Source organism: Pinus tabuliformis, chromosome 7, assembly GCF_031772625.1.
Source record: "Pinus tabuliformis cultivar Carrire ecotype Pingquan chromosome 7, CPIR1, whole genome shotgun sequence".
NCBI lineage: Eukaryota > Viridiplantae > Streptophyta > Pinopsida > Pinales > Pinaceae > Pinus > Pinus tabuliformis.
This window is the reverse complement of record NC_142293.1, coordinates 1,267,135,633-1,267,150,273: the sequence shown is the minus strand read 5'-3', so window position 1 is coordinate 1,267,150,273 and position 14,641 is coordinate 1,267,135,633. Positions and strand designations below refer to the sequence as shown.

At 35.6% G+C, this 14,641-nt stretch overlaps 2 protein-coding genes across 2 annotated transcripts; one reads left to right on the top strand and one right to left on the bottom strand.

Annotated features, from left to right (window-relative positions):
• Positions 1-4,018: 4,018 nt before the first annotated feature.
• Positions 4,019-5,017, top strand: LOC149252042 (uncharacterized). Its single transcript, XM_089456603.1, has one exon. The coding sequence runs from the start codon at positions 4,061-4,063 to the stop codon at positions 4,877-4,879; it is 819 nt and encodes a 272-aa protein (XP_089312729.1). The 5' UTR covers positions 4,019-4,060; the 3' UTR covers positions 4,880-5,017.
• A 432-nt stretch (positions 5,018-5,449) lies between these two features.
• On the bottom strand, positions 5,450-6,223 carry LOC149252041 (transcriptional repressor ILP1-like). The gene has a single exon (XM_089454059.1). It carries the CDS (start codon positions 6,221-6,223, stop codon positions 5,450-5,452), a length of 774 nt encoding a protein of 257 aa, XP_089310185.1.
• Between the last annotated feature and the right edge of the window lie 8,418 nt (positions 6,224-14,641).

Here is a 14,641-nt window from a genome sequence, read left to right as displayed (position 1 = left end):
CCCAATAATGAGGTAAATGTAATGATATGGAGGTGGAATGGAGGTGACATGAAGGTAAAATGTGAAAATATTGGTGAATAATGGAGTGAAAATAGGGACTATTTTGAGGCCCAACATCTCCCCCAAACTCAAGGTATTGCATGTCCTCATGCAATCTATTACATTACTTTTTGAGCTTTGGCTTAAACTCTGCATGATATCATTTACTTAACTTTTGCAAAGCATTATTTTGATGAACTACAACTTGGTTGGTTCTTGTGTTTCAACCATATTTTGTTTGTTGCATTCAATGTATGATCTTTTCATATTGATAATGTGATTTTTATTGCAGAGTATTTTTGCTGGAATGCATCATGGTTGGTTCTTGTGTAACAACCATGATTGTATTGGCATCCAATTAACTTTCAAGTACTTTTGTCAAAGCCATTTGTATGCTCATGTAATAGTGGCAGAGTATTTTTGTTGGAATGCGTCATGGTTGGTTCTTGTGTAACAACCATGAGTGTGTTGGCATCCAATTAACTTTTAAATACTTTTGACAAAGCCATTTGTATGCTCATGTAATAGTGAATATATTTTGAAGGTAAGTGGGGTTAAGAATGTGATATATGAATGTGGATGTTATATGAATGTGATATATGAATGTGGATGTATCCTTCCCCTTAAACAGATGATTTGGGCAATTATGTGAAATGGGGAAAGCAAGGAAAAAGGAAGTGAAGTTTTTCCAAAAATTATTATTCTAACTTTTCAAGGAATTTAATGGTTAAAAGTTAGAAAATATCATACCTTAACCTACCCTTCCAAAATGGATGAGAGTTGTGCACGTGTGGCTACAAAAACTTTTGTTCATGGTCTTCTTTACTTGGTTGGGAAAATGGTGGATGAATCATGCATGTTCAGCTGCCACAATTTTGCTCTGAAGCTTCTTCTTCAAGCTGTGGATGAAAGATGGATCTGTGTTGTCATATCGGCTGCTGGATCCTCTGCTACTAGATGATGAATCTGAGGAGTCCGCTGAACATGGCTGAAAGTTGTATTTGTTGTTGGATCCTCTGCTGCTGGATGATGAATCTGATGAGTCTGTTGAATATCGCTGAAAATCTATAAAGCTTGGAAGGTATACAAAATATAGAAGTTACATTTCCCTCCCAGCCTTATTTATTGACTTGTCCTCAAGTGATGAAAAACTAAAAAATAATGAATGGAAATTGGCTTCATCTGCTACAATATATGGGTCTTCAAGTCTTCAACGCTCGTTGGCACAAATCTTACTATGTGATTAAATGTGTCGATGTCGAACATAGCAAGAAGTTGTTGACTTAGTGGCCGTTAGTGAATGCCCCTAGCCAACACAAGAGCTCCCACCATTGATTCCAATGGGAGTCAGGATGCCTAACACATCTTTGTAGGTACGAATAAATTTGTCGTGGTCGAGTCACCTACAAGATCCAACGAACAAGGGATATTAATGTACTCCCATTGTTCATTGGCAAGAGTACTTGCCATTAAGGCATGCAAGCCTCTAGGTGTTTTTTCAATGATACTTAGACTCTAGGACTTTGACTCAAGCAGAGTTTTATTGTGGAAATGAAGGGGAATGGTAATGACATGACAATAAGCTTGTAAGGAATGGATGTAAGGAAATGCACGGTGTATGAATAAATACTCTTGCTATGAAAAATGGACATGGAGATGGTATGCTTTATGGACATGGACAATTGGTGGAAAATCTTTTGCAAAATGGGAGTGTAAAATAATGGTTGTGGACATGGATTTGTCTGTAGAATTTTTCATGAAATTAGTCGATTGAAGACCAATTGTGCGCACAATGTAATCTCCTTAATGAATACTTGATTGTCCTGTAACCTGTAAAAAACTTGGTACAAAGAAAACATAAGTGTGCTCTTGAAGAAATGGCCAGTTTCTTCATGATTCTTATGCAAAAATTTCATACCAAATAAAACAAATTAAGGACAAAAAAAGTGTTAAAATTGACTTAATCATGATATTAATATCAATCCATTTGTGAAAATAACCATGAAGAGTAATACTCCCTGTTTGTGTCAGCTGACTTCTGTGCATGGCGAAAAGTTTGGCATCATAGATTTGTTGTGTCCTGCAGATTAGTGCGTTATAAAAGCATACAACAATATCGATTTGCCAACTCTAAACAAGTTTGTCAGCATTTAAATAATCCACCAAATGTTCTTTCAAATTATGCTTCCAAATGTTCCATTCTTTATTTTCAAACCGGCGTGAATTTTGTGAATTTTTTTATTTTCTTTTATTTTATATATATATATATATATATATATATATTTTTTTTTTTTTTAATATTTGTTTTTTTTTAATTTTTTTCCTGTTCTCATGATTCTCTCAATTTTCGTGCCCCCAAAGTTTTGTTTTATGCTAGTACCCTTCACATGCCAATGTTTACTCTTTTTTTTTTTTTTTTAAATACTTCTAAACAACAATTGTTTTTTTTTTTTGATAACAAAAGATAATATATTAATATATTAATACAATCATAATATATTAATATAGTTAATATATTTAATACAATCATACTATATTAATATAATATATTATATTAATATATTAATATAATTAATATATTAATACAATCAGAATATATTAATATATTAATATAATTAATACAATATAAATCAAATATTAACTAAATATTTAAATTAAAACATATCACTCATTAATATATTGTAACTAAATATATACCAAACAAATCCCAAATATAAAAATAAAAATAAATATGATATTTTACAATAAATACAAAACAAATTTAAACTAAAAATAGAAAAGAAATCCAAACAAAACATTAATATTGGCAAGTGAAGGGATTTCTTAGGCGCTGCCCGTGTGTTGAACTATCCTTATTGAAACATTCCTGTCTGCTGCATTCTCTAGCGGTTTGAACACCGCTTCTCTAACTGGTGCCCTGAATCTTTCCATGTCGGCTGTGGAGCTTGTTTATACTGTTGTAAACGTTGGTGAGGCAGCCGACTCTCTTTGCAAAATTTGGGGGTGAAAGTAATTTCATGACAGAACCCGTTGGCAAGGTGAGAAAGGTAAAGAAAAGATCGACAAAATCCTTACCGGCTTCTGCAAACAATATCTTCCCACTTTCCTTGTTGATAAGAAACCTTATATTCATGCCACTGCTGGCAGCAGTATCGTTTTCCATCGAGATCACTTCACAGCCCAGAGGGAAAAGATCGTTTTCTCGGAATCTTTGCAGGCTCGGAGTCGTTCCCCATGGCCGATCTGTCATGAGAGGATATGGTAGAAGTAATACTTCATTTGATAATTCTCTGGCAGGCCGTGAAGTCGAACGACACCAGGCTTTGCTAAAATAGGAAAATAATCACTGATATTTTGGATCTTGTGCGCGTGAACGAGAAGAGAAAGAAGAGAAAGATCCGGACAAGATCCCTAAAAGAACAGGCGATTTTCCGCTGATGCGTTAAAGGAAATCCTGGATTGGGCTGATTCATCTCTGCGACAATTTGATTCAGAATTTTCAGACCAATGCAATAGTGCTCCGTTGTTGACTGACTCAAGAAGTTCATGGAATCCTTCACAATCTCCCTAAACCTGTCATCATCATACCATCCAAGCTTTGTGATACGGCAGAGAAGTTGAATCAATGAACCAGTCGCATATGGTTGCAGTTCTGGCCCTCTAGTAGCAAGATATCCCACAACATAGTTGCGGATATCTAGGCGCAGCTGGAGAGAAAGAGTGTGCTCAGTCTTTAATTCGCCCTTTTCATCAATAGCCTCTCCTCCATGGCTGGAGAACAGAGTCAGAATACTTGGACGGCAATCCCTGAGATCTATTTCTCTTAGAGCAGCGCAATTGTGGGATCACCATTAGATCTCCATCGACCTCGTTACCTATACCTTGATTTTCACTCTGCTTTATGCATGCTGTGTCACCCAGTCTACAGATGTTATCAGCTGTCAAGATAGGCTTTGAATCGGCAGAACTCAGGTCTGAGAATGCTGGGGAGTTAGTGGGGTTTAAGTGAGAGGAGGCGCAAATGAAGGAATCCAGCTCTCACGATGCCCATTCCCGTGAAGGGGAGCAGAAGCAGCTGAAGCCCAAGTCCAGTGCAAGCGAGAAGGAGAAGACCAAGTTGAGAGAGAGGCACAGGAGGTCCATCACTACCAAGATTTTCAATGGTTTGAGGAAATATGGGGGGTACAATCTTCCACCCAGGGCTGATATCAATGATGTTTTGAGGGCTCTCGCTAATGAAGCGGGATGGATTGTTGAGCCTGATGGCACCACTTACAGAGCGCAGGGAATTCCCCAGACATCAGGAAATCACAGTATGCCTCCTATGCAGCAAACTACTATTATGAAAACCTCATTGACACCTACAAGTAGCTTCGGTGGAGGAGTTAGTATGGGAAGATTAAATTACCCAATCCCTGCAATAATTACTGACAATATTGACATGACAGGTGGAGATTGTTCAACCACAGCTTCTCCACGTCACATGGGAATACAACAGCCCTCAAACAATTCATCTCTTTCCCTTCTTCCGAGCTCAGGTCTCTCTTCTCCATTTGCATCTCCGGCTTCCAGTGATGGAGCTCAAGGGCAACTGGTTACAAGCTTCTTTCCTGGAATGGCAGGAGGGTATCTACCTACAAGTGGAAGAGAAAGAGAAATGTCTTTGATGAAAGATGACGTTTCTACATATTTCAGCGCTGATACACTTGAAGCTAGGGAGTTCATGACAAGCAGGGATACACTTGAATCTAGGGAGCTTCTGATGGGCAGGAATAACATTATCCCTAATTCAAATATTCTCAATTATGCCAATTTATCAGGTGTAAGATATGGGATGTGAAGTACATTACCTTCTATCGTGATGCTTTCTAACCAGCACCCTTTCCTGCAGGAAGCTCGAGCTTCAAATCAGAATACACCTATTGGCTCCCCACAGCGTCATGGAGGAGCTGGTTGATCTGGTTTTCTTGTAGGGAAAACTGGCTTATTTTTTCTAATGCCGAGTAGTGCCCTCAACTGAAAATTTTGCTATTGACCTAGATCGCCTGGTCTGTTTTGTCAGTTTCCTTGGTCATTTTTTTGCATAGAACATGTCTCAAGGTTTTCCTCAGGTTTTCTTTGTCCTGGTAGAATTAATGCATGACACTATGACTTACCTGGTCCTTTCTCCCAAATTTTTGACGAGCACAAGGAATACCACTTATACCAATGATTTCTCTATCGAATGCAACGTTAATGCCACTCATAGGAAACAAGGCCCCATTGGGAACAGTCATGGCTGCATCGACATATTGAGTATTCCTTTCTTCCGGCTTCCAGATCTGTGTGGGCGCATCATAATGGGGAAAATTTAACCACAACCCACATGAAAGTCTTCAATATGCACCGAGCTTTATCATATTCATTTAACTCAACTAACATCTTCTTCAGTGCTGGCACCTAGTACTTGCTTTTTCTCAAGCTCTTTTCCAAGAGTTACTATGTATTCAACCAGAGGAAGCAATTTGCAGCTAAGTTCCCCACAGTAATTGGGACCAGTCCAAACACCTAATAATGCTGCAACAACCTTTTCAGTCCTTGTAATTGCATCATGAATATTCTGCACAATGTTCCTTAGATGGGGAAGCACTTTCCCACATAAAAGTTCATCTAGGGCAAATTGCTCCAAAACTGGCATTTCCAAGATCCCTTTCCATAAACCAATGTTCTTTAGCAGTCGAACAGACATACCAAATTTATATGCAGCAATCCGTGCTGCCTGAGATACAGCGTTCATTACAGGAATGCTCCAATTTGGCACCTGTAGTTCTGCAACTGCTTCAACCAAGCGCATACAAACTGCTGCCAACAAGTCTTGCAGCGCCTCATTTGACAGAGGAATGTAGGTCGGAATTACTTGTACTGCAGAAACTGCATTTTTGGTCCCTTTTGTACTCAACCTATCCCAGCAATGTGCAACTTCATGATGCAAAATTGGTAATGCAACCTTCTCCACAAGTCTTGGAACAAGGTCTGCATCAGCATCGTCTGGTTCAAAATCGCTAGCATTTTCTGGCATACCATAATCAAAAAGCAGAGTATGCCATTGCATATTATTCAAATCCGTATCTTCGTATAGTGGATCCCACTTTAGGAGTTCCAACCGTACATATGGGGAGAAAATTGCAGGTGCACTCAAAGACATATAAGCATCATGATAAGTTGAGGAGAAGAGCTTCTTCCATCCCTCAAATGTTGATTTTATTTATTGTTGAACAACAAATTAAAAACAAAATTTTTTTAATTTGTTATTGAAGTTGAGATTTCTTTTAAGTTATAAAATCAGCAAATTTTTTATTAAAACCTAATAAAGAGGTATTCTAAAAAACATAGCAATAACTAAAATGAATTTAGTTTTTTTTTTTTTTTTTTAAATATCTAAAAACAACAAAAGAAATGGTTAATTTTTTTATTTTTTTTAATAATAATATGTATATATGATACATATATTATTAAAATTTTTATTTTTTTTATATCTAAAATTAAAAAACTAAATTTCATCTAAATTTTTTTCATTCACAAAATTCTTTATTGTCATGTTGCACATAATTCTCCAGCAAGAGTAGTTTTATTCGAACGAAATCAATAGATTTTCTGATCTTCCTGATCGCACGAAGCGCAGGAAGAGAGCATACTAATCGATTGATTCGTTTTTATTCATGCAGGGGGGTTTTTGAAAAGACGAAATTTAAAACTAGCTAAACACTAAACCATCAGAAAACTCAAACTTAAACTTCTTTGTGAAGATCCTGCTGTCACCAGGTCTCACAAGTTATTTTGTCTAAAGAAAAATACTAGTACTAAATTAAATTTCTAATGCCTAATCCCTTAGCACCATCCCCGGCAACGACGCCAAAATGTTGGGCAATTTATTGGGCTTAAATTGCCGCATTAAATTATCAACCAAGGAAACTCGTAAGCTTGTGATGATGCCAGCAAAATATATGCAGGAGTAGGCAACTAACTCTATGCCTAGCTAAATTATTTACGATTCAATATAATATGCAAGGGAAGAGGCTCCTAACTAAGGAGGTCCTGGTTGTCCTTCCCTACAGTATCATAAAGAAATCACTAATTACATAAAACTAGAAACTTGAAATGAAGACAAGAGAATGAACTTAATTGTTGTTCAGATTCAAGTAGAGAGAGAGACTAACTTAGTCTCTTGATTGTCTTTTCATGTACTAATCCAAACTAAACTAAGATTCATTCACAAGCATAAGAAATGAAACAACTTGAAACATAAACAGAAAAGAATGAATTTCAATTACCATATAAATCAATGGAGAGAGAGCCTAACTTAGACTCTTGGTATCTCCTCATATGATACTTGAAACATAAAAGCAAAAGAATGAATTTTAATTATCATGCAAATCAAATGGAGAGAGAGCCTAACTTAGACCCTTGGTTGTTCTCTCATATGCTGATAAGACTCTAATTTAAAACTCATTCATCAATCATAAACAAATTCTCAAACATCTAAGCAATTAAATGAAATAAGATCTAATATGAAATAACATGTTTCTCTCATCCTTTTAGAGTGAGCTCAATTCTCTTAAGAACAAGACAAATTATTCCATATACTACATTAAAGAAACTTATATCTAAAAACTACATAATGGAAATAAAACTACATAATGGAAATGTATGTAAAATGGAGCTTTATTCTATTCCATCATAAGCTGGATACATGCTCTAAGAGTCCTCTCCTTGGAATGGAGGAGGTACTCCTATTTATACAATGAGATGAGATAACAAACTCATAATGATGATCCACTAATCTCTCTTTAGTTCCATACATTTTTCAACCATCTAGACACATAACCCTATCCTCCATGATTTCCTCCATGAGGTCCATGATCTTCTCCATGATCTTTTCCATGAGGCTTATCTTATCAAATTCGAATTTGATCATTCAAGGCCACATAAAGATGCCCTGGAAGCTTCCTTTGTGCCTACACATGTCAACAAACTCATTCTAATTGTTAGGTATATGTATAAGCATCTTATTTTCTAAAGTTTAGCCATAAATTCACTTAAAAATGTTAAGAATTAATAAATTTTGGAAAAGCATTGTTAGAACCCAATAATGAGGTAAATGTAATGATATGGAGATGGAATGGAGGTGACATGAAGGTAAAATGTGAAAATATTGGTGAATAATGGAGCGAAAATAGGGACTATTTTGAGGCCCAACACCCATCAAGCCCAAGAGTGCTAAACCTCATGCCTACCTTGCCCCTTTGAACACCCTGTAATTTTGACCTAATTCCCTAGCCCTAACTGTCCATCTCCTCCTGATCTAGCAAAACCTCCAATCAAGCGTTATGCTACTATACCTAGCCTAAAATTGTTTTCCTGATCCAGTCATCTTGGCTGAGATCCTTATGGAGAGAGCCCTCTCTCGGACTACTAGGGCTATCTACTTCGTTAAGTGTGGTTTGTGGTTACCCTAGCATTGCCTTCCTTCAGCCGGAAGGTACAATCTAGGTGATAACAGTCGCCATGCAATAAAATCCCCTCCTTTTGCATGTTTGGAATTATGGATTTCATTTGCCAAGGCCTCGAAATTGACCTCCGCTCAAAACTAACATGAGTCTTCCTAGTAGTTGTGCAGGTGAAATTAATGACAGTATGATTAGAATCATGTGGATGGACAACAAGATGGGTGTTAAATTCACCTCTAGACGGGATCTAATCGCACTCTCTCCTGAAATAGTTTTGTATTTTGTTCCACCACCATTGTGGCACACCTATTTGGTGAATGCTCTGCCTTGGAATTTCATTGTGGCATCCAGATGTGCATTCTGTGGGAATCTCTATGAAGAGCTATGTTTTCAGTATCGATCTCATTCTTTGGATAATGAATTTGCGGGCTCAACACTGAATCCCATGGGAAGTCTAGTGAAAGGTATCACTGGCTCCCGGACAACCTTGGCAGTTCCTGATGTCTTCAGTCTCAATCGATTGAGGGCTTCACTCTACAAGGGTAACACTTGGCTTCCTAAGTTTTATTTGGTAACTTGTACATGGAAGGGTCTGGTTGGAAATCCCTACAGACTTGGCTTTAATTTCGGCATTCAGAACCACAATTCAAGTTTTATTTCTTTAGAAGAGTCTCTAATTGTAGCTGGTTACAATTACCCTCCTCTAAGAAGTAATTGGACATCTTAGGCTCATAATAAGAAAGTTAATTTATAGTCTCTTGGTTACCAGTCATCTTCCCTTTGCATTGAGGACTTGAGAAAAGGATATTATGACTAGAAATGTTTTTTACATAATTGGGGTGCTTTATATTGAGTTTCTGCAATTCAGTTTCTTCTCTTTTGTTCCGGGAATCACCTTCTTATATCTGTTGGGTGCCCAAGCTTCCTCCTCTATGAAATTTTCACATGTAGCCTCATAGTCATTGCACTAGTACGAACTATGGCTCTTCATCTACCTACAACCCATGTTCCCATTGCCTCTCTACTCATGAAGCTCTAAAAAAATATGATTACCACTTGCAGGTCAAATTCTGCAAAATATATCATGCATAAATTGAACATGTTGACCAATTTTGATTCTCTAGCACCAAATTTCAAGATTGGAAAGTGAGGTGGTTGCTCTCTGGATTATTTTAACAAACTTGTCACTTAAGAAAAATTCTCCTCCAGAACAAGATAATCCCCCAGAAGATCCTGACAAGCATGAAATTGACCTCAACAAGCTAACACCTAAAAGTGACTAACTGGCATGCATTATGCCCACTACTGGGTTTTTTTTAATCTCTTTCTAGTTATGTAATCCTTCTAAATCAATTCACTATTCCTATATTTATGTGTTAGTTTTGATGTTGTAATGGGTCAACAACCATATATAGGCCTATGGTATGTAATGAATCGTTTTTCAAAATTGTCCTTGAGATAGATCTGAAAATGGTGATGTTATCACTCGTGTATTTGTTGTGATCGGACATAGATTTAATGCAATAATACTCATTTTTGTTAAAAAAATGTGAGACATTTTATATATAATATTCATAGATCATTATTTTCTAATTCGTTACAAACCTTAAATGTAATTTAAATTTATTAAATAGGCGCGTGTCTTCTTTGCAATATAAGATAGATGGGTTTATTTGACAATGAAATTTATATATCTCACACTTAGCTTGAATTTTACATTTTGTCATTTTATTTGTACTAGTTGGGGTCAAAGTTGGGCTTATGCATGGTATAAGAGGTAGTAACCATGATGTGAGTACATGATCATTATTTGTTTTTTATATATAAAATTAAATACTATAATATAACAATTTATTAATAATTTAAGTTATAATTATTTTACAAAATTTAAATATAATAATTTAATATCATAATTTTTTTTTGTAAATTAGGTATTGGTGAGGTTACATCATGGTCATGTCCAAGAATAATATCCTAATAAGGTGGGTAATTGAATTTGTGACTTAACATCTAGGACATCTATGAGGGAATTGAACAGGTGACTTAACATCTAGGAGTGCCATAACAAGGTACCCCATGGACAATAATTTAATTTAATATTAATAATAATCTCACAAATTATTTATAAAAGTTAACTCTAAAATATTCCTTCAAAAATTTCATTTGGGTTTTGAACATAGAGAATAATTTGATATATATTCTTCAACACATTTTTACAAAGAAGAATTCTAGTAAGAGTTTCAAAATTTCGTATTTATAGAGTTATGAGTATGCAAGCAAAGTTATTTGTAGAGATATACATTACTTGAAAAGATTCCTATTTGTAGATATACAACTAGAAATTGCACCAAATGTTGCGAAGGAAATGTCATAAGGCATAATTTCGAAAAGAATCCTTCCATATAAAACATCATTGAAAATAAAGATTAGTAAACAAAATTTCATTCATAGCTAGAAGATAAAGATAATTCACTTACCTTTCCAACATAGATTGCCTCTTAATCTTCAAAGATGGTGTTTCAAGTTCCAATAGCAAATATTTGATAGATTTTGAAAAATATATGCCCTGGTTTTGTTAGAGAACATTGAAAGGGTCTCAAGGAACAAATGTCCTAAGAATTTAGGAACGAATCAACTTACTAAGTTCCTTTAAAATATGCTTTTACCCTGGGAAACCCAACCTTGGGAGAAAAATCAACAAATTTTCCTTAGGAGAAACTATTCTTCAACAAGGGTTACAAATCCAATTTGTCTAGAAATTGGTGTCAATTACAAATCAAAATACTATTCAAAACATAGTCAAATTAGAAGAAAGTCAATGCTGGTTAGACTAGCCAAAATTTTAAAGTTAACATTGGTCAAACAATCAACTTGTATTCAAACTTTGGCTTTGCGGTCAATTGCAATCAACTTATTGCACATGTGTGGATCTCTTGTAGCTCATTCAACTCTAGTCAAACTCATCTAGAGATAGTTTAATCAACTTGGTTAAAATTCGGTCAAAAAGAGAGAGAACAACTCACTCAAATGATCAAATCATCCTTTGTTTCTCCACACGTGTGCTTGTCCAAGAGACCTCGAAAAAGTGAAGAATAAACTCACTTTCTTGGTGGATAAAATAAGAAGTCACATCATCTATATATACTAGTCATATGGCAATGAATTAACCCAATGGACACACCCATTCATGAGTTGGGTTGATTTGTCTTCTTGGGCTGACTTGGTGACCCAAAAATAAATTTTAATTTTAATTTTCTTAAGCTAACTTGGAGACCTCTTTGGCATGTAGGAATGCATCTCGATGCTACAAGAAAACCTATACTCCCTCTTAATGAGGGACGTATTATCCTTAGCTACAATAAATTTCTCCTTAACTGAATTTTCTCCTCCATAATAAAACACGAGATTTCTATGTTGATGCATGTTTATAGATCACTCCATAATGGAGTAGGCAATGTGACTCCTTGCATATATGTCTATATATCACTCCATCCTGGAGTAGGCGATGTGAATCCTCACATGCAGTTTTATAGATCAGTCCAACCTGGAGTAGGCAATGTGAGTATCCTGTGGTATTTATCCCTATCCAAATAAGCATGGCCTAGCCAAAGTCCTTTATGGTTCCTCAAATAAATGTATCAATCTCCTCTTGTAAAATCAGGATGACCATGCCAAATTTCTTCATGGATTCTTAGGAGATCATATGACCCTAGACTATTTACCCTTCATTGAATATACAAGACCCATCCAAACTCCTTTATGGCTTCTGAAGTGAATGTATCCCCTGGTCAAATCAACATGACCTAGCCAAGTCTTTCTGGCTTCTTAAGAGAATATATATCTAATCTTGCAATTTCCCTTGTCCATTCACCCCTCGTAAAATAAACATGACATATCGAAAGTCCTTTATGGATTCTCAAGTGAATATATCCATCTCCCTTGGTGAAATCAACATGACCCAACCGAGTTCATCTGGCTTCTTATTATACGGTCTTCTCGATCCTAGAAAGGCATCAAAACTTCCTCTCAATGAGGGAGACATTATCCTTCACACCAAGCTTATCTATGAAATATACAAACTTCTCTCTAGATAAAAGCTTGGTGATAATGTCCATAATATGCTCATCTATGGATATGTATTGGAGCTTCACTGCTTCCCTTTGCACCATGTCTCAGATGAGGTGACCTAATCAAATAGTCCTACAAGAAGCCTCCAAACACTACAAGAAAAAAGGATATTGGTGAGGGTTGAAAAATGTCACCATAAGATCATTGGTGACGGTCAAAAGAGTCTTCCTCACTAGGAACTGAACGTCATCAAAGGTGGTGTCACCAAAAGTATAAGTGTTATGGTAACATTCAAGGTTCGTCACCAATAATAATTTATAATGATAGATAGTGACTGTCATCATTTTCATACGAGAAATGGCAACATACCTTAGCCTCTGTCACCAAAAAACTAAACCTCATTAAAGGTGGTGTCACCAAAAGTATAAGTGTTGTGGTGACATTCAAGGTTCGTTACGAATAATAATTATAATAATGGATAGTGACTGTCACAATTTCATATGAAAAACAATGATTTATTGTGATATACATTTCATGGATGTCACTATTGATTCATATACATCTCTCTCTCTCTCTCTCTCTCTCTCTCTCTCTCTCTCTCTATATATATATATATATATATATATATATGGTGACATTCATTGACCGTCACCATTTCATATTTTGGTGAGGGTCGAAAAATGTCACCATAAGCTCATTGGTGATAGTCAAAAGAGTCTTCGTCACCAAAAACTAATCATCGTCATTCCATATGAATATCAGGGCATGATGGAATTGAACCACCAACCTCCTGCTTGTAAAGCAGGTGCTCTTCCATTAAGCTAGCACCCTTTAAAAAATTAGACCTTGAAACTTTAAAAATTGTAAATTCTACAACTTTCAATAAATTATAAAACTTTGTAAAGTCTTGGCAAAACTTTTACTAAAGAAGCAAAATAGCATCAAAGTTGTAGGTCCCTACCTAATGGTTATGGAAGTTATAAAAAGTGGGTGGAGGGAAAAATAGTTACGTATAAGATACTCAATATGTTTAGTTGAATACTCAATTAAAAGTAAGACTTTCAAGACATTTATAGCCTATAAATGACCTATAATTATCAAACCTAAAATATGCAATTACACCAAAGATTGATTTTTCACCTTGTGAATCATGTAAATATGTTGTGACAACATAAAAATCTGCCTCTAAAAGACTGATTTGCATGCCAAAAAGGAAAAAACAATGAATATATATGATGCAATTATTAATAATGAGCTACATGAATGTGACTAACAATGGGGTCTAGAAAACTAATTGGGAGTGCTTCTCATTATTGATTACATAGAATTTGTGAATTTAGATGATTTTTATTTAGGTGAAATTTTGAAAGATAGGTGTTGCATGGAGAGAAGCAACAAGGTACATTCTACAATAGGGGAGCTAGGGCACTCCATTCACACTGAGGCTAAATTTAAAAATATAATGAATGTAGAAAATAAATCAGGTTCATTGGAAATAGAATCACAAGGGACATGTAAGCCTAATGGGTGGGATGGGGAGATCCATCGACAATTATATCTAGAGGGATGTGTTGGGTACATTGAATATAGATCCAAGCACAAACCCATCAAGTCCTCGTGGGTGTAGGGGTGATCCTTCAACATATGATCCATCGGATTCCATCCATTCTTAGTGTAAATATATATTGAACCTAAATGATACATTAGTGGATTAGATATTGATAACATGCACAAACCCATGTAATACCAGTGGGTAGGTGTGATTCATCAAAAAAAAAATATGCAGAAAATATATTAGGTGCCAAAATCCATCTAGTCATAGTTTGGATGGGAATGATTATTTATATATATTTACATAATGTGTTGGATGTATTGAATATTGATCCAACAGATTATTATGGTTTTTAACATTTTTTTTTCAATCTAAGTTGAGAATAGGTCAGGGGTATCCCTAATATTGGATGGAAGAATTATTTGTACAACTACATGATATTTTCCTGATGATTTTTTGGGACTTATTCAAGCCTAGACACCCCTTGAGACAATTT